The sequence below is a fragment of the Salarias fasciatus genome, chromosome 15, assembly GCF_902148845.1.
Source record: "Salarias fasciatus chromosome 15, fSalaFa1.1, whole genome shotgun sequence".
In the NCBI taxonomy this organism is placed as follows: Eukaryota; Metazoa; Chordata; class Actinopteri; order Blenniiformes; family Blenniidae; genus Salarias; species Salarias fasciatus.
Window position 1 is genome coordinate 21,904,071 of NC_043759.1, and position 22,002 is coordinate 21,926,072.

The 22,002-nt window shown below is 45.7% G+C and overlaps 1 protein-coding gene and 1 pseudogene across 3 annotated transcripts; both read right to left on the bottom strand.

The window, feature by feature from the left end:
- On the bottom strand, positions 1 to 12,127 carry LOC115401598 (cytosolic carboxypeptidase-like protein 5). Of its 3 annotated transcripts, XM_030109873.1 has the most exons (17): positions 12,048 to 12,127; positions 10,941 to 11,218; positions 10,653 to 10,824; positions 10,377 to 10,543; positions 10,116 to 10,293; positions 9,842 to 10,020; positions 7,880 to 8,420; positions 7,565 to 7,734; positions 7,265 to 7,400; positions 6,860 to 7,071; positions 6,551 to 6,756; positions 5,573 to 5,749; positions 2,308 to 2,450; positions 2,175 to 2,218; positions 1,895 to 1,974; positions 1,382 to 1,515; positions 1 to 1,290 (listed from the first exon to the last, which is right to left on the bottom strand). In XM_030109873.1, exons 2-17 carry the CDS (start codon positions 11,153 to 11,155, stop codon positions 1,213 to 1,215), a joined length of 2,832 nt encoding a protein of 943 aa, XP_029965733.1. In that variant the 5' UTR covers positions 11,156 to 11,218; positions 12,048 to 12,127; the 3' UTR covers positions 1 to 1,212. The 3 variants fall into 3 exon arrangements, with proteins under 3 accessions (XP_029965733.1, XP_029965734.1, XP_029965736.1); XM_030109874.1 differs by lacking the exon at positions 12,048 to 12,127 and having other exon boundaries at positions 6,551 to 6,753; positions 10,941 to 11,155; XM_030109876.1 differs by lacking the exons at positions 5,573 to 5,749; positions 12,048 to 12,127 and having other exon boundaries at positions 10,941 to 11,155.
- The window catches only part of LOC115402345 (ferritin, heavy subunit-like), an 18,567-nt pseudogene continuing 7,738 nt past the window's right edge, over positions 11,174 to 22,002 (bottom strand).

Genomic DNA, 22,002 nt, shown 5'->3' on the forward strand with positions numbered 1-22,002 from the left:
CTTCAAAATACTTTATTTCAAGGTTTGAACATACTGTGAGTCACAATCACATTAGTTTATAGAAAACATCAAAATATGAAATGTTATATGGATATACAGTATTTGGATATGTCATGAAGGACGTTTCTTGTGTGCTGCAGAGCGAAACATTCCTACAGATCTGTTACAGGAAGAGTACATTGAATATAAATGAAGTGTCACCTCACCCTGAACCGTTCTCTGCCTTAATAAGGTAACATGACTGACCTTCATCCACGCAAATCAAAGTTGAAAAAAAGGTAACTTCAAGAACAGCTGCGACTATTGATGTATGTTTCAAGATTGTATCACTTTTCACACTTTAACAAGCCATCCCAAGTCACAACACAAACATGGGAGTTGTACTGCATTGATCTGACCCTTTCATTCAGGTCTCTAAAGATAACTTAAGGCTCCAACACACTGCAATTTGAACAATCTTAAAAGTTCAGTCGGCCACACAGTCTTCCGAGGTGGATATGCAACACATGCTCACTACCAGACCAGTCAGCTGTGTGTATCTAGAATAAAAGTGATATGTTACTTTTCTTTTACATATGGTCACTTTGTCTTTTTCTGATGATTAACATGAGGTAAATGTCACATAAAACATTTGGAATAATCAAACACTTCTCTTAATCATTTGTTTGTACATCCAAAAAGTGATGTGAAGGTGCTGTTGTGTGCTTCAGTCAGGACAGTAAGAACTGTCGGCCTTTTGTTGGAACTGTACAAGAAGCTGACTCAAATATTCACCAGTGAATAACAGTATTGGTCAGAGTGCATTTTCCATGTCAGGGACTAAAATGGCATCAGAATACAAACGTAATGGGCAGTCCCTGTGCCTGAAATGTTCACAGATATGATCTAAAATGGCCTGGAGAACCTGCCTGTGGGAAGTTAAAATCACTCCTCTACCCCAGCTGTGGTCGTAGTGTCATGGGAGCAAGGCACTGAACCCTCAGCAGCTCCAGTATTTGTGATGAGCAGCTCCTCGTTCTGAATGTGTAACAGTGAGTAACAACACAAGGTCGGTCAGGAATACATACAGATTCTTCATATTGCACATGGCTGATTTATGTAATGATCTGGTGATCAGTGTGTGCCCAGCTTATCCAACAGTGAGCTGATAAAGGGAATTTGGGCACACAGAGCAAAGATGTATCAACAGAAACCTGGCGTTCTGTGCAGTTCCTAGGCTTCTCCACACAGGGGCGGCGTCTTGCACATGTTCAGGGCTTCAGGCACAGGAATCAGCGACGCTTCCTCAACCTTCAAAAACACCGAGCTCCAGTTGTTTCACTCATTTGTGGCTCTTCTGTTAACAAGCAATGTTACCGTTCGGTGTGAGGTCTGCTCTCACCTGCTGGAGTCGTTTGTCCGTCTGTGGCGCGGTTTCCACGATGTGGCTTCCTTTATACTGGAAACTCCTGTCGGCGCTCTTTTTAACGAGCGCATTAGAGGAAAGCTGGATGACCCCTTCTTTCTCTGGTGCGCCTGAGAAATGGAAGAAGATATTTTATCTGAGTATGTGAGGATATCAGAGGGTAACTGAGACTTGGCAGCACGGAAGCGGCTCCTTTCCAGAGCACTCACAAACACACTCAGCGTGTTGAGCAAATGTCACAGCCAGAGGCCAATTTGAAGGTTAACACACTTAATGATTCACCGGCACTAATCAAATCTAAAGCCAAGGGCTACCGAGGCACAGCGGGGATTTCGGTTAAATGCTAATCACAGTACGCCAACAGGCTAATGTTTAAAAGGCACCAGTTTCAAATATTCATCATGTTAATATGAAGTCTAATCCATAAATACTCCTCAGTGGGAGGAAATGTCTTTGGAGGACGGTGCGATCAGATGTCTGCATTTTCACCTGTCTTGTGCGTTGGGGGAGTGTCGGTGGAGCCCAGCCTACGGATGGGGATGCGGCTCATGTGAGGCTGCAGCTCACACCTGGACAGACGGGTGACAACGTCAGAGCTCGTGGAAGAAACCAGAGGAGAAGTTAGATCATCAGTCCTCGAGAGGAAGTGGATACACTCATTAAACCAGAAGGAATTCCTCATCACATTACTGAAATTGCTGCCTGCGACTGTCACCAGGCGGAGGCATCGAAATGTTCAAAAATATGTTTAAACAAAGTTTGGACTTACTTTGTGAATTTGATGGAGGACAGAATGTGGTCAGAACCAGCAGTCTGTGACAGACGGCGACACGACAGTGAGATGTTACTGGCGGCAGTGTTCTGAATATGGAGTTTTGTTTTAGTGTCCAGGGTGAGCTAACCTCTCGGCTGGCCTCTGTGGGGTGATGAGTGACCGTGACGGTTCGGCAGCCTCGGCCTGCGCGCCCGGGACGGGCGGGAAACGGCATTCTGGACCACCCGGCTGAGCTGGATCCCCCAGCCTGAAAGTCTGGGCAGCTGAGGCCTGTCAACCACATGAAGGGACATAAATACACTGTGTGGCGCGGCGAGCGTCAGGAAATTTAACCATTACTGAAGGATTACGTAACACAGTTGAGAGTAAAATCCATTTTTGTCAATAATGTAGCTAACAAATTGTCAATTCGGTTAAGTGGGAGGATTGATTTTCAAGCCATGTGGATCTGTTTGTCTACACAGAAGCTGAAGAAAGAAGACGCACAGAGAGAAGAGGACCCACACATAGGACTTGATTCACAAAGGGATAGATTTTATTCCAGAAAGGCGGTAAAAGACAGCAGCACATTCAGAAAAGGTGACGGCTTGTGAAGATGTTACAGAGACAAAACGGTTCAGGAAGGTTAGCACCACATTGAAGAAAACCACACAATTCTCAGGAGGAGCACGAAGCAGAAAGACCCATTGAGAATGTGGCTGTGCACACAGTGTGTTTTTTTTCCTTTTCACATGATGATGGGGATCGCATCGGGGACGAGGGACATCGAAGTTCACAGTGAGAAAGCAGAGTAAAACTACAGTGTACCCCCCTATCTGCAGCTCATAATGACATCCACCCAGGCTACATTAAAGTCATCATCACAGAGATGGTAAAGGAGCATTAAGTAAGACGTTTATGTCCCACAATTCATTCCCAAACATTTTGACGATATTAGCATCTTGACGTTTGGATGATATGAGTTTTATTAAGTAAAAAAAAAAGTCCTACATATGCCCCTTTCAGTAATGTTGTTGTCATATAAGCTAACAGAAGAGTAATGAACAAATTGAGCGGAACTTTTTGAGAACCTACAGTTAACGACAAAGCAAGGCACAGCAGGACTACACGGCACTGGGACACACGGGGCTACAGCGAGGCGGCGCCACACGCTCAGTTCACGATCCGCTTCGCGAGCCGCTCGTCAAGCAGCTCCAGGTCACGGCTGCTTCTGAACACACGGGACTCAAACTGAACGGAACCACTGACGACCGCAGCTCCACGGGGTTCCCGCAGAAGCCGAGACGATGCGGCGACGACCACAGAACACACTAACGTTACCCATCTACAGCCTACGACGCACCTGCCACAGGAAACATTTATCTGCCTCAATAAATAATTATTTACTTCACCACGTAGATGAAACATGTCTCAGAATTAAGAAAAAAAAATATTTACATTAATAATACAATCTTATTAGGAAATTAACTTTGAAACGATGATAATATTGCTTGTTGGCGAACAGCTCCATTATAGCAACCGTCTCTCTCAGCTTAATATTCCAGCGTCTGTGAGAGCAGAGGCTGGTTTTGGTCCTTGTGAGGTTTCTGGCAGTAAGCTACTCTGTGAACATCCTCATGTCGTGACCAGAGATGGTCTGATGCTGGAATGATACGAGGCTTCATAGCTATTGCAGACTAATTCACCAACTTGCATACAGGTAATAAATGGACATCTTGACGGAAGGTTTTTTTTTTCCCTTTAGCTGCGAGAAATTAAACAGAGAGCAAGTTTTCATGGAGACTTGAAAAAGAAAAGCAATAAGGCCCCATTTACACGACGGCGTTTTCAAGTGAGAGTGCAAAACTTCTGTAGCATTTGGGGGGCCATTTATATGGCAACGGCATTGAAAATACAACTTTTTGCTTTAACATCGCTTTCAAAACATTCACATGTAAACCTGAAACTTTTCTGAAACAAAAGTGATGTGTTTTCACTGAAACACTGTCATGTAAACGGGCTCTAATAACTTTCCCAGGTCGACTCCAGACTTCAGAAAGTATCTCAATACAGACATCTGCAGACCTAATTTTGATAAACCTCTTGCTGTGATCCTCAGCCACAGACCTTTAACCTCTACCTTTAACTACCTGAATCAGAATGGTGGGAAGTTTTTGGACAGACTGTGATTCTTAAGGTTTTACAAATAAACAGAGTTAGAAATAGACAGTAAAATGAAAAACACTGTTTGGAGCAATTCCACAAAAACAACCATTAAATACACAATTTACCGAAGAAAAAAAAGAGAGAACAGTAACATGGACAACAAAAAAAGTGCATTTGTAGTGCAGATGGTAACTGTGAAAAAAATACTGTATTGGTCAGAATATAGGACAATGGGTCTGAACATGAGGAGTCGTTGTTTTTATGTTGTACTGCGCTCTGCATGTTAGCACAACTCACACTGCGATACCTACACATGCCCATTCGTCTACAGGTGCACTGTGTCCTGTTCCAATAGTATTTTAAAATGTTCACACAGTGGCTGTTTAATTTCATGTAACCTTTTAAAAAGGTTCACATCTTAAACATGTTCAGGGTTAGCTTATATTTGGACCAATACAGTGTATTGACAGAAACAGTGGGGGAACAATGATTTCACATAAATTAAAATCATCCCACAGATCAGCACAGCTATATTGATTACATTTTGTCTTAGCTTATTTACTTGCATACAGTCTGAATAACAAGCTGTATTATATTATTTTCAACACGAGGACAGTCGGTTATTGTCTACTATATGTTCTTTAAGTCCCAGAGGGACGACACAGGCCAAAGAGCCAAGCTATCGCACGCTCAAACTCTACTCAGTCTGCTCCGTTTAGTCAAGAAAATCCACGAAAAGCACAGAGAACAGTGTGACGAGCAGGACTTGATTCACGGTCGGTGGTACGATGAGATCTTTTTATGAATACGTCAATCATTGATGAGTTTTGAGGAACACTCGTGAAACATTTCTCCTTCAGGTGCGAATACTGTTTAATAGGTGTCGTTTCTTGGACGTGAAAAAAAAAAATTGGTATTCTAGGAAAAGTTAGAAGGGCTAGCACCGATGATGTTTTAGACTCACACATATATTTGGACCGAGATGCAGATTTCTATAAAGACAGTCTGTTGATATAATTTAACACACTTCTTGTGAGATACTAAATCCACTCTCACACACGCACGCACGCACACTGCACGGTCTAAACATGAGGCTCAGTCCGGCGTGGGCCCGGCCGGGGCGCTGCTGGCCGGCGGGAGGCTCTGGAGGAGCAGGGGGCTCAGTTTGGAGAGCAGCCCGGGTCGGGGCAGAGCCTGCAGGGAGGGGAGCAAGGTGGACAGGCTCGGAGGCTGGAGGGAGTACAGACCTGTCATACTGACGGAGGCCGGGAGGGGGCAGGAGCCCGCCGCGCACACTGAGGAAGACGAGGAGGAAGAGGAGGAAGGGGGTGAGGGTGGGGGGCGGGCGGTTGTGTGGCTGTTGCCGGGAGACCGTAGGATGGAGCGGTGGTGAGGGGGGCGTCTCTTCTCCTGAGGCTTAGTGTCTACAGAGAGGGAGACACACACCTGCTCAGAGACGTGCGGGGGACCGTGCGCGCACACAAACAGATGGTGGCTGGAACTCTGCGGGTTTAGGGGCGTGCAGGCAGACGCACGGTTCGACATGCCAAAGATGGAGTGAGAACTCACGGGAACATTTCAAGAATCAAGTCAGTGAACAGAGCGCGGCCGTAAATCACGTTTCCACCAGAAGTGCCGTGATGCGGTTCTGATCCGACTCGGAAGTGGCTCGGCACTTCACTGGAAGCACAGCCACAGCAAGACGGTCAGAGGCACAAAAAGTCAAAAATCCAACAATAAATAAAGTCAGCAAATCTCACGCGTGGCAGAGTTTCGGCGCGGCGTGATGGATCAAACCCGCAGCGCAACATTAGAGATGCTTCTGGTGGAAACTCAATAATTTTTCCATTCATTTTCAGCCAAAGGCTCATGAGGACTCAGTGCATCTAAAGAGGAGACGAGGCATCCACGGCCAGCAGCAAATGACAGGGTCATGCAGGAGTCATGCAGATGTTGCAGCTCATAAACAACCAAAACAATTTCTCTAGATCATGTCAAAAGTATCCAGCTTAACCCTCGACTGAGGCCAGAATCAAAACAATATGAGGCTGTCTTGGCTTGAAGCGCTCACATCCACTATGTAAATCCGCTCTTATTTCAAGATCAACAAGAGAAACACAAAATGTGCTTGTGATATTGCAAGATAAAGAGGACAGAGAAACATCACCCAGGAAGAGGCGATGTGAAAAGCCTGCCAGCGGCATGCGGCAGAGAGCTCAGCTTACCCCTGACTGGCCCCAGGGTCTTGTTGCCTCCTCGGCCGCCGCCATGCGTGCTGTTGTGCTGTGTGTGAGATCGTGATGGAGGGCAGCCAAAGGTGAAGCTCGGGGAGTTGTGCATCTTCGGGGAGGGCGTCTGGCTGCTGCTGCCATGGCTGTTGCAGCGAACGCGGCTCAGAGTGTTCTCCGATGCCGATCCGGACAAACAGCTGCTTCGGAAATTCAAGGACGCGGAAACACAGCTGTCGTTAGTGAGGAGGAGGAACCGAGGGCAGCGAACTGTGTGGCGTCGCAGAGAGACGTGGGCGAACTCACGCGTTGAAGCTCTTGGGCGGCGACACCTTGCTGCCGCCGTGGTGTATTCTCGGGGGAGCGTGGACGTGCGTGTTCAGGCCTTTGGTGTTGCGGACGTGCTTGAGGATCCACGCTCGCAGATTTGTCAGGCAGGTGTGCTCGGACAGCACCAGCCGCGGCCAGGGGTTACACTCTGCCATGTCCAGGGCTGACACCGCCACGGCCCGCCCCACCTGGTACACGACAACGCAATTCATAGAAAAAATACATAATGCCAAACTCTGTGACTTTGCTATGACGTCACAAATTTCACATAATTTCATACTTCTTTAAGCACAGTGACGATTCTTGTCATATCATCCTTGTTGTGGAGTATCAACATCAAGCATCCTCACCCAATAAATCGTTTACATGTATATTCTTTACCTGCTCAAATATTTCAGGAGTGTATTTAGGAGGGAAGGTGGAAGGTGGAGGTGGCGTTGCTCGTCCGTTGTCGTGGCAGGCAGGCGGGATGGTGTTCATAGTTTTTCCGGTGTTGTAGTTGCACTCTAAAGTGTAGCTGGTGAAACCCAAAATAAACAAAAGCAATTCAAATTCATTGCAAGTAATTGAGAGGAGCAATATAAAACATGCAATGCAAAATAGCTTGTATCTACAATCGCAGTAAAATGCAATATTCTTGATATTTCTGATTGTTATGATGAAAATTCAGTCATATCTGACCTGTGAAGAAGCCCGATGGCCTTGTGAATGGCAACTCGGCCGCTGCCTTCCTTCGACTGACCATCTCTTTTGTCTCGCGCGTACATGTTTTTCTCAGAGAAGTTACAGCCCAGGAAGTCAAAGTGAGCCGAATTCACAGCGATAAGCCTCGGATACAGCATGTTCTCCACCTGCAAGCACAAGGAAAGAAAAAGAAAAAAGAACACAGTACCTTAGACACGTCCGCCAAAAAGTGGTGATTTCTGTTCTTTTCACTTCCTGTAAAATAAAAAAAGTCACAATTATAAAGATTCATCCTGCATTCAAAACACTCACCTGCTGGCTCTCCTCTGAAAGGCTATTTCCATACATGAAGCATCCACGTTTGGAAGCGTGGCCGTGTAAGTCCACATAATAAGCCACGCCCCCTTCATGGGGCGGCACTGGTTCCTGTTCCTGCTCCTCCTGTGGGACTGCTACATCTCCAGTAGGAGGATCTTCAGTCTCGGCGGGACCTGATATGCCGTTCTGGTTTCCCTTCTCCGTCTCAGTGGTGACCCAGGCGTTCTCCTCCATGACCATGGGAACTTCCGGCAGCACGGGATTTGCGTCCTTCTCCGCGTTCCGCTGGTTCAAGCTGACTTCGAGGGCAGTGAGGGGGGGCGTGTGGTGCTGGTTTGTGGGCTTGACGTTGAGGGGGGCGGACTGCGTGTGGGCGTGAGCGGGGCTGTTGCAGCGAGTGCTGGACTGTGGTTTGTGTAAGCGGTTGTGCGTGTGGTGGTAGAGCAGAAGTGACTTGGCGGCATAAATGGAAGGGTGCAGATCCGGGCTGGGGTTCAAGTACTGTCTGTTCAGGTTCACGCCTCTGGAGTCAGTTCTTTAAAAGAAAAAGAGGAAGAAAGGTTAGAGTGTTTTAAAACAGGTAAGATGAAACAATACCGACATCATACTGTACACTGGTTCTGAAGAGCCAGTGCAGTGTCAAACACAGAGGAAGCGTCGTCATTGTTTATTCATACTGTAACACATCACTGCGTGACACTGAGGGGTCAGCATGCGGCGCCTGACCTGGATCCTCTCACGTCCTCATGACCAGCAACGTGCTGATGAAGGGTTCACACACTCAAGACGACTGCTGTCGTCTAAATGCACGCTTACACATGAGGTGGTATGAATTCTGGAGGTGCTGCTTAAGAACAACACTCGGTTTTGATGTTTGTGCAAAAGACTCACAGCTAAAATATGACAACTGAGGTAGAAACGGTAATTTCTTGAGGAAACATCCAAAGCAGTCGTTAGAGATCTTAAAACATGGACGTGTTGGATTCTGATCTGGCTACTAAATGTAATATTCAAAAAAGTTGAACCAGAAAAGTCATATAAACTGTTGTAAACATGGATGTGAGAGGAAACAAAGTGAAATTGAACGATGGTACTGAAATTTCATCCGACAAGTGATAGATTGCTACAGGTGGCGTGAAGTAATCTGCAGGTCATTGAAAGAGCCAGAGGGGAGGTTATGAACAAGACGACCTTATTCTGCAAGACTGAAGACTTCAAGTCACTGGACAAGGGCTCTAGAAATGTAACGACAGTTACGATCATTATGCTGTCTTGAATGATAATCAGCTGTTGCCCTATTTCACAAAAAAAGAACAAATTAGCTGTAAAATAAATGAAAACTAGCCCGTGTGCTGCATTTATTTTACATTTCAAGTGTATTTTATGTTGATTTCTCAAACCTGTACAGTCACTCCAATGACAAGCTGTATCACCTTTCAGCCTTAAATGATTGATGATATATATTTTTGTGCTACATTGATCCCTCACTGTTTCCATAGAGCTTTTTCTGCTTTATAAGAACACATGGATCAGTCTAGAGCTCTGCTGTAAGTTTACAGCGTCACTGTTGCTGAAACTGTGAACAGTTTTGCCCAGTAGCACAAATGTGCAGAATATCTGAACCTCCTCTGTAGACGATCCTGTTGAGAACGGAACTGTAAATGAATACTGTCACTGTTCTGAAACAAGGTTTCTTTCTGCCACATCTCTGTGTTGTGTCAGCAGTTTTATTTGCATCAGATGGATGATACATACTGTGCAGCAGCATTATGATATAAATACCCAACTTTCTGGAATACAGTAAGTCTTAAATACTAAACAAAGTTCTTCCCACATTACATTTTTCAATCAAATTTCATCCAGCATATAAGTGTGCTTTTAGTGAACAGTGCATTCACAAGGTGCCTGTTTTGACTGATCTGAAGCTTACATTGCAGCTGAAAGGGATTTCCTCACCTGTAGTGCCCACGGACAACTCCATCTGGGTTGAGCATGGGAATGAGCTTGAACACAAACATGTTGCGCAGTGCGTGCGCTCGCGGGTCATCTCTTCTGAGGATGAAGTTTAGGAAACCGTTGAACACAAAGGATGAGGGCGTCTCCCCGGGGTGCACCCGACTGCTCAGGAAAAACACCTGAGAAAACACACAGAGACACATATGGCAAGAGTAAGCCTCACTGACTTTTTCATTGTGTGGAGAGTAAACAGCAGCAGAGTACGGGGTGTTACCCTTTTGCCAGCGAAGCGGTGCGGTCTGGGAGTGTTGGCATCAGGAAACAGCTTCGGCAGACGTGGCTCTCTCTCCTCTTGCATCCCGCTGCAGTTTGTCACAGTGAGCAGGTCCACCCTGTTGCCATCTAGAGAGTTGCACAGCAGTTCTCTATGGTAATACACAGTGCCTGGTGCACTGGGACAGGGAGACAGAGGATGAAGTAAAACAGCCAGTGAAAGAGATGTGTGACGCATCAGCACATTATCCATGTGCTTTACCTGCTCAGATTGAGCTGAGCTGCATTGGGGTAGTTCTCATCCAACTGCTGCAGCATCTCCTGACATTCACTGTACGAGAACGGGTAGCAGAAGGAGAAGTAGGTGGTTGCTCCTCGCACCTCCAGCAGCCGGTGACAGAATGACAGAATGAACTGGTTATCCACAATCTGGGAAGCAACAAAAGAGAAGAGACATGTTTTTAGAAAGATAATAATAGCTCATCTGGCAGCAGTCGCTTTGATGCCAACATCCTCTCTCCGACAGGCACTTCTCTACCTCGGATGTGGGTCTGTCACGAATCCGTTCCCACCGGTTTTTGCCAGGTAGAGTACGTACAAGAGGAGCCATGCCCTGACTGTACAGCTTCCTCTGGTTGTTCATGTTCATCACATTGATCTTCAGTATCTTTCCGGGTGCTGCCCCCCGCACACTGAAGTAAAACCAGGATCTGAAACAAAAGCAGAATTTAGAGTGTTGTGTACATGCGTAAAATTAGAATTGAAATAACTATGCTTTTGTTCTGTTTTTAAGAATATAGCATCACCAAATCTGAGCGTTTGCTACCTGTTTCCATTCTCGTGCTCTGTGCTGGCGCAGTCTGGCTGCGTCCACACGTTGAACTCATAGTCAGGGGAGAGGTTTGAGCCTGAGGAGGAGCTCCCACTAGAAGCTGTGTCAGATGTCGGACTGGAGTTACCCTTGTCCACCTTCTCCACACGTGCCAGGTTCCCAGAGTCAAACTTGGAACTAAACACAATATTGCCAAAGCGAGCCTCCATGGCACTCTTTCACCCCTTTCAGGCTGAGTGTGAGGTGGCAATCAGGGGTGTGATAATTACTGCCTGTTGGAAAATCAAAAACACAAGACATTATGAGACCAGATACACTGTGCAGCCAACTTACACACCTGTGAAAATGAACTGAATAAAATGGTATATAAGTATGATGGAGAGACAAGTGAAGACATAAATTACCAAAAACAAACGGCATCCAACAAATTCAAACAGCTGATAAGTGCCAACATTTCAAATGGAAGTCAATACTTTATTGCTGATTAGCTCAGCTTGTAATTAGAGATAAATTATAGAGGAACTGACCTGATTACATGAAAGTCAATACACAACAGTGACACCCTGCGGTCACCCAGCAAACTGCAACTACGCTCAACATAAAATATTTTCAGCAATTACAAGTCAGTGTCTTCATTGTTCCTGTTATGTTACCTCTGTATGTTTGCGAGGTGGCCATTTGTGACATCCGCGATAGTCTCTTTGGCCAACACGATGAAATAATTTCGCTGTTGTTTGATTTCTCGTCAGAAGCGGAGCCATAACAACAACAGCTGACCGAGAAATGGAGTAAAAGGGGGAGTGGAGTAAAAGCTACAAGCCCCACATTCGGTATAAGAGAAATATTTCGTCATACATTGTTCAAGCAAGATAATATATACTTATACACTACTAAAATCTATCAGTTTCACTGTTCAATGTCACAGGGATAATGTTGCACACAGCCAGCGTCAGTCTCCAATGCACCGAGGCTAACCTAGCAACCAAACTAGCTCCACACGGATAGCCCTTCAGATAAATGCACCGTGCCTCCTCTTTACAGTACCACCACAAATAACCGGCTCCAGTATCTTTACCAGGTAGAATAAACCAGCAGCCTTACCCTGCTGCTTTCAGTCGAGGTCCATTTTTGTTTCCATCGTCCTTCTCAACCGTCAGTGTGCTGCGTTCCAGGACCTCCGGAAAAATGACAATTAGTGTTGTGATATTCAATGACCGACTCGTTTGTTTGAATGGCTCTTTTGAGTTCACGACGACAGCCGGTTCACAGCTATCTGAGAGCCGTTCCTATGTGCAAATTGTCCACGGTTTCTTCACGTGTCTCCTGTGTGCCCTATGATTCAGAGCTGTCACCGCACTCACCGCTGCCTTCATGTGAACGACTGACGACATCCCCGAGTTTTCCATAGCATGGTCTGTCACCTGAACGCAGCAGCAAACCAGCGGAGGAGGAGTGTCTGGAGACGAGAGCGGAGCTGGGGTTTCGGAGTAAGTAGATTCCCTGTTGACCGCCTTACTTTCGCGTCCCTTGTTGCTGGTAGATTTTAAAATCAGATAAAAAGCTGTGTTTGACCTTTTATGTGTCTGATTTCAACATCGACTGTAACTAGCAACAGTAGCAGCTGCAGAAAGAAATGCAAAAGAAGTCGGTCACTAGTTAACAAGGAAACCACTTAAGTTGAAACACCATATTGACCGTTTCATGGAAGATTTTAGAAATGAAAAACACACAAATAAGAAAAATATCTCTTTCAAATCTGGGTCTGGTCATGTTTTATTATTTTGTATCAAGTACACGAGTCAAAGACCACAGTTGTATATAGAGCTTTCTGATGTGGACCTCTGTTTTTTCCCCTCCAATCCATTTTCGGAGCTGAACAGAAAATTGGGTGCATCATGAAAGCAGTTTTAAAGTTCCTTCACTCTTGACGACTCCCATGCGAAAATATAAAGTAACAGATTACCTCGACCTGCAGATGGCAGCATTACGCTTCCTTGCGTACAGCCTGCCTGAAGAAGAAGAAGAAGACGACGAAGAACTTCCGCCAGCTGGTATGCACTATTCTTCCATGCGCCCACTAGGGGGCGCAGGATAATGTCTGATAATAACTTGGCGCCCCGCGGATGCCACCCGACGCCAAATGTAGTTGCCAACCACTCTTGACAGACCCTTACTGACCTCTCTGGATATCGGAGTGACGGGGGAAAGCAAAAGACTGGTCAAAAGATCTGTGGTAAAAGGCAACTGAATTGTGTAAAACAGGAAAGATTGTGGACCCCGATAATGGATGGATGGATGGATGTTTCAAGATGAGGAATAGAAAAAAGCCATTGCTTGCATAGCAAGGCCTAGCAAGGTGTTGGGGATGTGTGACCTACAAAGGCAGGGGAAACCTGGTCAAAATTGATGGCAAGATACAGCATGTTAAAAAAAACCAAGAAAATACTTGATTAAAAAAAATTGCACTCATCAACCCAGAAGCTGCACATGGGACGTACTTACAACATGACAATCATCCAAAACACAAAGCCAAGTCAGCTTTGCCCAGGCACTTGCCTTAAAGCTAGGGTTGGCGATTTGAATGAGATACATTTTTTTAAATACTGGTTAAAATGATCTTTATGACCCAATGGGAAACAATTCATAGCGTGTTCTTAAAGTAGTTTGGAAAATATCCGCTATCTACAGCAGGAGTAAAACGGGAAAAACAGCAACCAATCGTCTTGACGGGACACCTTTTTTTAAACCAATCAAATCCCTTCGCCGTTCGACCTGCCCCCTGCGCGTACATGTCAATGGCGTGCACTGACCCTGGTTCAGTGCGCGCGTAGAAGGACGGAGCGTCGTTGCAGAATGGTGGAGAAGAATGTTTGGGGCTTTACTTACCGGTGAGTGCACCATACTTGGCATAGTTCAAATAAAGAAAAACGAAGAAACGAAGCGCTGAGGACAGGTTACGCCAGGAACGCACTGGATGCGGAAGTGCTGCGCGCACCGCGCGCGCGGAACGTCTCTGCGTCTCCGCTCCCAACGGAGCTCCTCCAATGGGGTGGGAGCTGGGCGGAGCCTTGGGAGATGCTACATTCGTGCTACATGTGAGTTTTCCAAGATCGCCAACCCTAGCTTTAAGTGACAGAGAAGTTTTTGTGCTATCGTTCATCTTTGAAAAATGGCCAAGAAATCATAAATTCTGTCAGGGTATGTAAAGCACAACTGTAATTGGGTTTACAGGTATAAATTATACCTGTATAATCAATAGATATATATGTATATCGAAAAGGTACTCGGTCATGCCATTCTGAGGAGCGTCCATCTTGCGCAGGTTGGTCACAGACCCGGCTCCAGAGGAAATTAGCTTGGGGGGGGGCATGGCTTATTTTGGAGGGGGCCTGATAAATACTAATTTTCTTTTATTTTTAAACGCATTTATTTAAAGGTGCCTTAAGGAGTTTGCACGTTTTATGCGAAACAGCGCCCCCTGCAGGCCTTGGGCGTAACGCAGCTTAGTGAAAAACTCGTCCCTGTGGCTCCCGTGCACGGAAGAGGGGGACTCCGTCTTCGCTCGTTTAGAAGAGCTCAAGTAAGATTTAAGTTTCTTTTACCAGGTGGAGTCTGTGCTGGAGTTGTGGCAGTGCTAGAAGCCAGTCTTTTCTTACTTTCTGGAAGCTCCTGCTCAGTTGTTGCTCACTAAGCATCTGGCGGAGTAATGGCGGACATAATGAAACCTAACCAGCCGGAGCACGCATTACGTCATTCCTTTCAAATTCTCCCCAAAAAAACTCTGGTGCCGGACCAGCACTGCAACTTTCAAGTGACAATTTAGCGCTGTTAGAGGTACTTGTAATGAATATGTTAGGGCACATTGTACACATCATTAAAAATGTGTAACATATTTATGGTGGAAAATAAGTATTTTTAAGGTTGTAAAACTCCTTAATGCACCTTTAATGTGTCAAAACAGATAAGGTCTTTAATACAAAATAAAATAAAATAATCACTCACTCAGTGAATTGATAATATACTCATCTTAACTCAGATCATACATTTAAGAAATTTTAGGCTCAATATATCTACAGCATTGGATTCTATCAAAGTACTTGCAAAATTCAAAACAAACAAATAAAATTTAAGTGCAGAAACTTGAAGCTTACAGTCTATGAACTTCTGAAGAGAAATTAAAATGTTTCTTGAAATATATTTGACATTATAATATTTAGTGCTGTCAGTTTTAATCGCATTGATCGCAATTAATCGTGATTAATTCATGGAGAGCTGTCAACAGTTAACTTTTTTAAAGTTGAGATTAATCGCAATGAAGAATCTAATCCTCATAAATCACTCCCAATGTCAGGAAAAAGACTATTATCCTCTAGTTCTTTTCTTTGACCCAATTGGCAGACCTCAATGGATTAATCGCGATTAAAACTGACAGCACTAATAATATTTCCTCTTTTTTGCACAAACCTTAAATGTAAAGAAAAACAGAAACATGGAAAATTCACCCAGTATCCCAGTTCCTTGATGGACTTGACCTGCTCGTCCAGGTAGTGGGTCTCGATGAAGTCGCACAAATGTGGGTCGTTGTGATCCGAGCAGAGTTTGTGCAGGTCCAGCAGTGACTGGTTCACGCTCTTCTCAAGCTGCAGTGCACATTCAGGAGCCTCCACACCACTGCCCCTCTCTCATCCCGGTCGGGCTTCCTGACATCCTGTAGGATGATCCTTCCTCTCCTGTGGTTCTGAAGTTTCACCAGCTTCTCGGTGTGTTCGCGTTTCTCATGCGACTGATTCCGAAAGAACTTGACAAAGTTGTGCAATGCCTGATCATCCCGGTCAAAATAGTATCCCATAGACAAGTAGATGTAGGAAGCATACAACTCCAGATTGATCTGCCTGTTGATTGCAGCTTCGCAGTCCTGATGGCAGTTTTGGCTCACTTGGGACCTCATGGTTCTGGTCTCAGTGGCAGGGTCTTCTGATGAGGAGGTCGCAGCTGCTTCCCACTAAATTTCATCAGTTAGTTGTGATGAAACTGAGGGTTTTCATCAGCAAGGTGTGCTCTCTCTTTTTTTTGTTCAGATTCATTATTGAAAACATCTGTTAGCACAGGTAGGTGCTCCCAAACATGGATCGAACACGGACAGCATGAAGTTGAAGCTGTGGCATCAGACCAGGGGACAGCAGACGGTAAAAGTCTTGGATTGCAGCATCCTGGAACTTTGCTCTCAGGCCACTGTTGCTTTAAAGCTCAATTAAGTCCATCTGAAGGTGTTGGGGTGCAGTGCAGATGTCAGTGGTGAAGAGGACTGGCAAAGATGTCAAAGCCACACTGCTGTGCTGTAAAGTCAGAGAAGCGCCAATTAAACTCAGTCTTTAACCTCCTGAACTGACATCTCCTTTATGTCCAGACCGCTTCCTTTCCGCCTTCCACTCCACCTGCTCCCAGATCCTGGACTCTGTAGCACCTTTTAAGACTGTGACTACTAGATCTACCTCTGTCCCCTGGCTCAATGACACAACTCGAGCCCTGAGGCGTCGGTGCAGACAAGCGGAGCGCAAATGGAAGAAAGACAGGTTACAGGTGTCACTGGACATTTTTAGGGACAGCCTCACCGCCTTTCAGAGGGCAGTAGGGGATTCTAAAAGGCAGTACCTCTCCAATCTCATCAGGAGCAATAGCCACCGCCCTGGAGTACTGTTCAAAACCATTAATTCTGTAATTAACCCTGTGTCTGTTGCTCTGAATGACGTTTCTGAACAAACCTGCAATGCTTTTAAGCAATATTTTTTGGACAAAGTTATGTCTATTAGGCAAGCGATTACACCTGTTCCTACAGCCTTCACATCCATTTCTGCTGCACAATGTGTGTTTGAGAGTTTTGACCCTGTTACTCTTGTGGACCTCAAAATAGCTGTCCAGGGGTTGAAGTCGACAACTTGTGCACTAGACACTGTCCCTACTCATATTATGAAGGAAGCTGTTGACATCTTAGGCCCATGCCTTGTTTCCTTCATAAACAGCTGTTTTAGTTTGGGCATTGTGCCAGCTGCTCTCAAGCACGCCATCGTAAAACCATTGCTTAAAAAACCCGGTCTGGATCCCTCCCTCTTATCTAACTTCCGTCCTATCTCTCACCTGCCTTTTTTGTCCAAACTGATGGAGAAGCTTGTTTTTTCGCAGCTTCTCTCTCACCTTAATTCTAATGGCATTGCGGACAAATTTCAATCAGGCTTCAGGTCGAGACATAGCACCGAGTCTGCGTTGTTGAGGGTCCATAATGATATATTGACAGCTCTAGACAACAGAAGTTCTGTTGTCTTGGTGTTATTAGATCTTACCGCTGCCTTTGATACCGTGGATCATTCCATCCTCATTTCCAGACTTCAACACACTGTTGGCCTGCAGGGTGCGGTTCTCAAGTGGTTTTCCTCCTATCTCTCAAACAGATCCTTCACGGTACATATAAATGAGTTTGCGTCTTCTGCTGCTCCTCTCTCGTCTGGAGTGCCTCAAGGCTCTATTCTTGGTCCCATTCTGTTTTCATTATATATGCTACCGCTTGGTCGACTTATCTCCAGTCACAACATCCAATTTCACTTTTATGCAGACGATCTCCAGATTTATCTTCCAGTTATCTATAATGATCGCTCTGCGTTAGATCCCCTCAATAACTGTCTCCACACCATCAAACAGTGGTTGTCACAGAATTTCCTTCATTTGAATGGGGAAAAGACTGAATATATCCACTTCAGTTCTGACCCAACCCACAGTTCCCCAGATTTTGGTTCATCCACCCCACAATTTGCTTCTGCTGTGAGGAATCTGGGTGTGATTTTTGACAATGAACTTAACTTTGAAAAGCAAATCAGTTCTGTTGTGAGGGCGGGCTTTTTCCAACTAAGGCTTCTGAGCAGAGTTAAGCCATTCTTGTCTCGGGCAGATTTAGAGAAGGCCGCTCATGCTCTCATCAGCTCAAGACTTGACTATTGTAACGCCCTTTACGCTGGACTGAATCTCTCACTCCTCCATAAACTTCAGTTGGTTCAGAATGCAGCAGCTCGTCTCATCTCCAACTCCTCAAAATACTCACACATTACTCCGGTCCTTCAAGCTCTCCACTGGCTTCCGGTGCGGTTCCGAGTCCAGTACAAGATTCTGGTGTTTGTGTTTATGGCTACTAATGGGTATGCCCCCCCTTACATCTCAGAGCTGTTGCAAATTTATCAACCTGCCAGGACTCTACGCTCGTCAAGCCACACCTCCTTGGTTGTCCCCAGGGCGAGATATAGAAAGTTTGGTGACCGCTCTTTTGCTGTTCTTGGCCCGAAGCTCTGGAACTCTCTTCCTCTGGATTTAAAGTCTATCACTGCACTTAATGTTTTTAAATGTCATCTGAAAACGCACCTTTTTCATTTAGCGTTTGATGTTTAGCCCCTTTTAGTACTTTGTGTCTTAAAGTGTTTTTACTTATTTATTTTGTTTTACTCTGTTAAGCGCCTTGTGCTCCGTTTGGCAGTTGGAAGGCGCTTTAGAAATAAAATTTGATTGATTGATTGATTGATTAACGGGCTCAGTTTGGTCACCAACTGAGCACATGAAAATGTCCCAGGAAATGAGGCTGAGATGCTCTGACAGACAGGAAAGTAGGCAAGATTGTCCTGTTTCACTTGGCTTATCCATAGGTCCACTTTACGCTGGAAAGCTGTAATCGTGTCGGACATCTGCGCGATGACTTGTTTGCGTCCTTGCAGTTTCTGATTCAGTTGGGCAAAATGCTCGATCATGTCACACAACACGGCAAAGCCACGGACAAGGGTTTTCCTTTACTCTGCATAAAACAGCAATGTCTTTCCTGAGCTCAAAAAATCTTTTGAGGACTTTGCGCCTACTCAGCCACCGCACGAGCCCATCTCCTGCGAAAACAGCTGGAAATAACGGTGATTCAGGCTGCGGGCCTGAATGAAGTTCACTGTTTTCATGACCGTGGTCACTATGTCATTCATCACCAGCACCTTTCCACACAAAGCTTCTTGGTGGATAATGCAATGATATGAATGATATCAGAGGCAGATCAGAGACATGTGACAGTTTTTTTTTTTTTTTTTTTTTTTTTTTGCATTTTCCCCTTCATTAGTCCAACCAAGCCCGCTTTTTCTCCACACATTGCCAGTGCACCATCTGTAGTTAATCCCACCATGTTTTCCCAGGACAATGTATTTTTACTGATGGACTTTTCCAATGCATCAAAAATATCCTGTCCGGTCATGGTCCAATGCATTGCAGCTACATCCAACAGCTCCTCAGTGACGGAGAGATCCGGTTTCACGCCTCCCAATAAAAATTTATAACTGCGCCGTATCCGTGCTTTCATCAACAGCTAATGAAAAAGCTGTGTAGCTGCATGTCTCCTCGGCCAGCTGTGTTGCAAGTGCGACCGGGTAAAATTATAATCCGCAGGATACAACTTAATTTTATGGGATCTTTAATTGTGACTGCTCAGCCAAAAAGGAACCAAATAGGACATGAGCAGCGTTAAATGAATTTAAAGTTACAGAGTGGTCTTTTTACCGTTTCCTCTGACTGGTGCCGAGTAATGCATTCACGGGTGGGCATCCCCATCCACCACAGAACCCATATCTTTTAGGCACACATCTCTTACCACAGGAACAATCACAGGAGAGGAAAACTCAAAGTGCACTAGTGATGATTAACAAAAGTTCTGTAACTCGGTCGATGGCGATGGTGTTTCTTGATAAACTGACATTTTCAAAAGTCTGTATCTGGTCGGGACACACCTGCTCACAGACCTTCAGCATGCACTGCTTCAAAAATGCTCCCTCTGAAACAGACTTGGAAGCGTGGGTGATTTCTTCAGCCACAATAAAGCTAGCTTTCACTGCCCCAGTGTTTTTGGCTGTGGATTTCGTGAACACACTCTGCTGCGACCAAAGTTTGCGTTTTAATTCTTGGGCAAGATGTTGCTTTTCTTGAAGGCTAGCTTTGGCGTACTTACCTCCGTGTTTGGTGTCAAAATGCTAGCGTAGGTTATACTCTTTGACAACCGAAACTGCCTTGCCACACAAAAGACAAACCAGTCTTTCTCCTTGAAGCACGAACAAGTACTCGCCTCCTATCTTTCTTGAAACACTGCTCCTTCTCCATTAACTTTTCTCTTTCTGGACATTTTGGTGTCATTTTTTTTTAACCTCTGAATTCCACTTGTTGGCATTGATGTGGAAAAACTGCCGTGTAGTGGAGATGTTATGTCGCAGGTATTACGGTCGACAGACATTGTGGGATTTGTAGTTTTTGGTCAAAGCACACACTCAGACCTTTTATGCTCTTATGGGCCACATAAAATGACTTGGCGGGCCACATTTGCCCTGCGGGTCTTAAAGGAATACTCTGAAGATTTTGGACCCACGCCCTATCCCTATCATTTACAAAGTGAGATAAGCTCATGAATACCTTTTTTGTGTCTGTGAGTCCAGCGGCTGGATCCCAGCTGTTAGCATTGTAGTTAGCTGCTGGAGGTGAAAAGGAAACAGAGCCGGACTGACGAAAGTGGACAAAATACTCCTTCCAGTGGTCCAGGGGACGGCGTATTAGCACGTGAAGTAAATCCGAATGGTTATAAAACATTTTAAAAGACGTGTTTTCCTTTTCAATCCATTAAAATAACGTTTTGATACACACAGATCTGCACAAGCACAGTGCTCCGCAGAAGGATATACCGGCGCACAGCGGCTGAGTCTACGGCTTCTACTGCTGTGCTCCGGTATATCCTTCCGCGGAGCACTGCATATATCATAACAACAGACCATATCATGTTGTTTGATAATGACCACTGAAAAAAATGTCAATAAGTGTTGCACTTTCTTTGCTGATTTCCTCAGACAAAAAGTTCAGTGATTTCCTAATTTTCTCCAACTCATTTGCCAATTTCCTGGCTGTGGCCATGGTCTTCCAATTTTAATAAGACAGAATAAAAAAAAAAAAAAGTTTCATCTTGCAGGCTCAGTAAAAAAAAAAGTGCTCTGCAGTCCGTCACCATATGCTCCCAAGATCCTTGCAAAATTCTTGCTTAAATTTGCCAAATTGAGAGCAATATTCATACCATGAAATATATAATATTACTTTATAATGAACATCGCCTTGATTCTGAGTGGATGTCACCATATTTAGTTGATTTTAAAGGATTGCAGGGAGACTGTGAGCGGAGGAAAGCTGTGGTAGCCATCTTGTTTCTCCTCCCCCAGCTGACAGAGGCTGTGTTCGAAACCGCATACTGCCTACTACATCCTTCCATACTCATACTATCCATCCTGCATCCTGCTTACTCAGTCCATCAGACAGTATGCAAAGCGTTTACACTACAGCATACTACATAATGCATTGCACTCCTCCCCGGGCCGAAATCGACCTGCTAAAGCAGATTTCACTTAAGCTCTAAACTCTTCAAATGTATAACTTTATCGAGATTTTTTTTTAAATTAGGCGACAAAGTGGTCGTTTAGAGCCCGAGTGTGTCGTTTATTTGTCCAAATACCAGCCGTTTATGATTTTGTTCGGACGAATTCGGCAATATGTGAGCCAGCCGCAGTGAGCGGCTCCAGCACGGAGGTGTCAGAGAAGCAGAGAAGCAGAGCACACACAAACCCCGGACCCGCCACTGGGGCACCCCACCCAGCACGGCGCTCAGCGCCGTGGCCGTGGCACTCGGGTCCCCCGACCCGGTGGCCCAGTCTCCAGGCCCGGTCGGGCTTTGGTGGCGGGCGACTATGGATCACGCCGCCGGCCGCCCCCGCCACTCCGACCGGCTCCCCGCCGACCCGCTCGGCAGCGGAACCGAGACGCGCGGTCTCACCCAGCGGTCCTACGAAGCGGGCCCGCCCCGGGCGTCGCACCGAGTCGGTTCCGGAGGTCCGGTGGCAGACCCCCGGGCCCCCCGGTGCAGCGCGGCACCCCAGCGGCGGCCCGCCGGCGAGCTCAGAGTTTCTCACACCCTCCGGGGCTGGACCCAGATCGCGGGGCCAGCCCCCCCACCACACCCGCC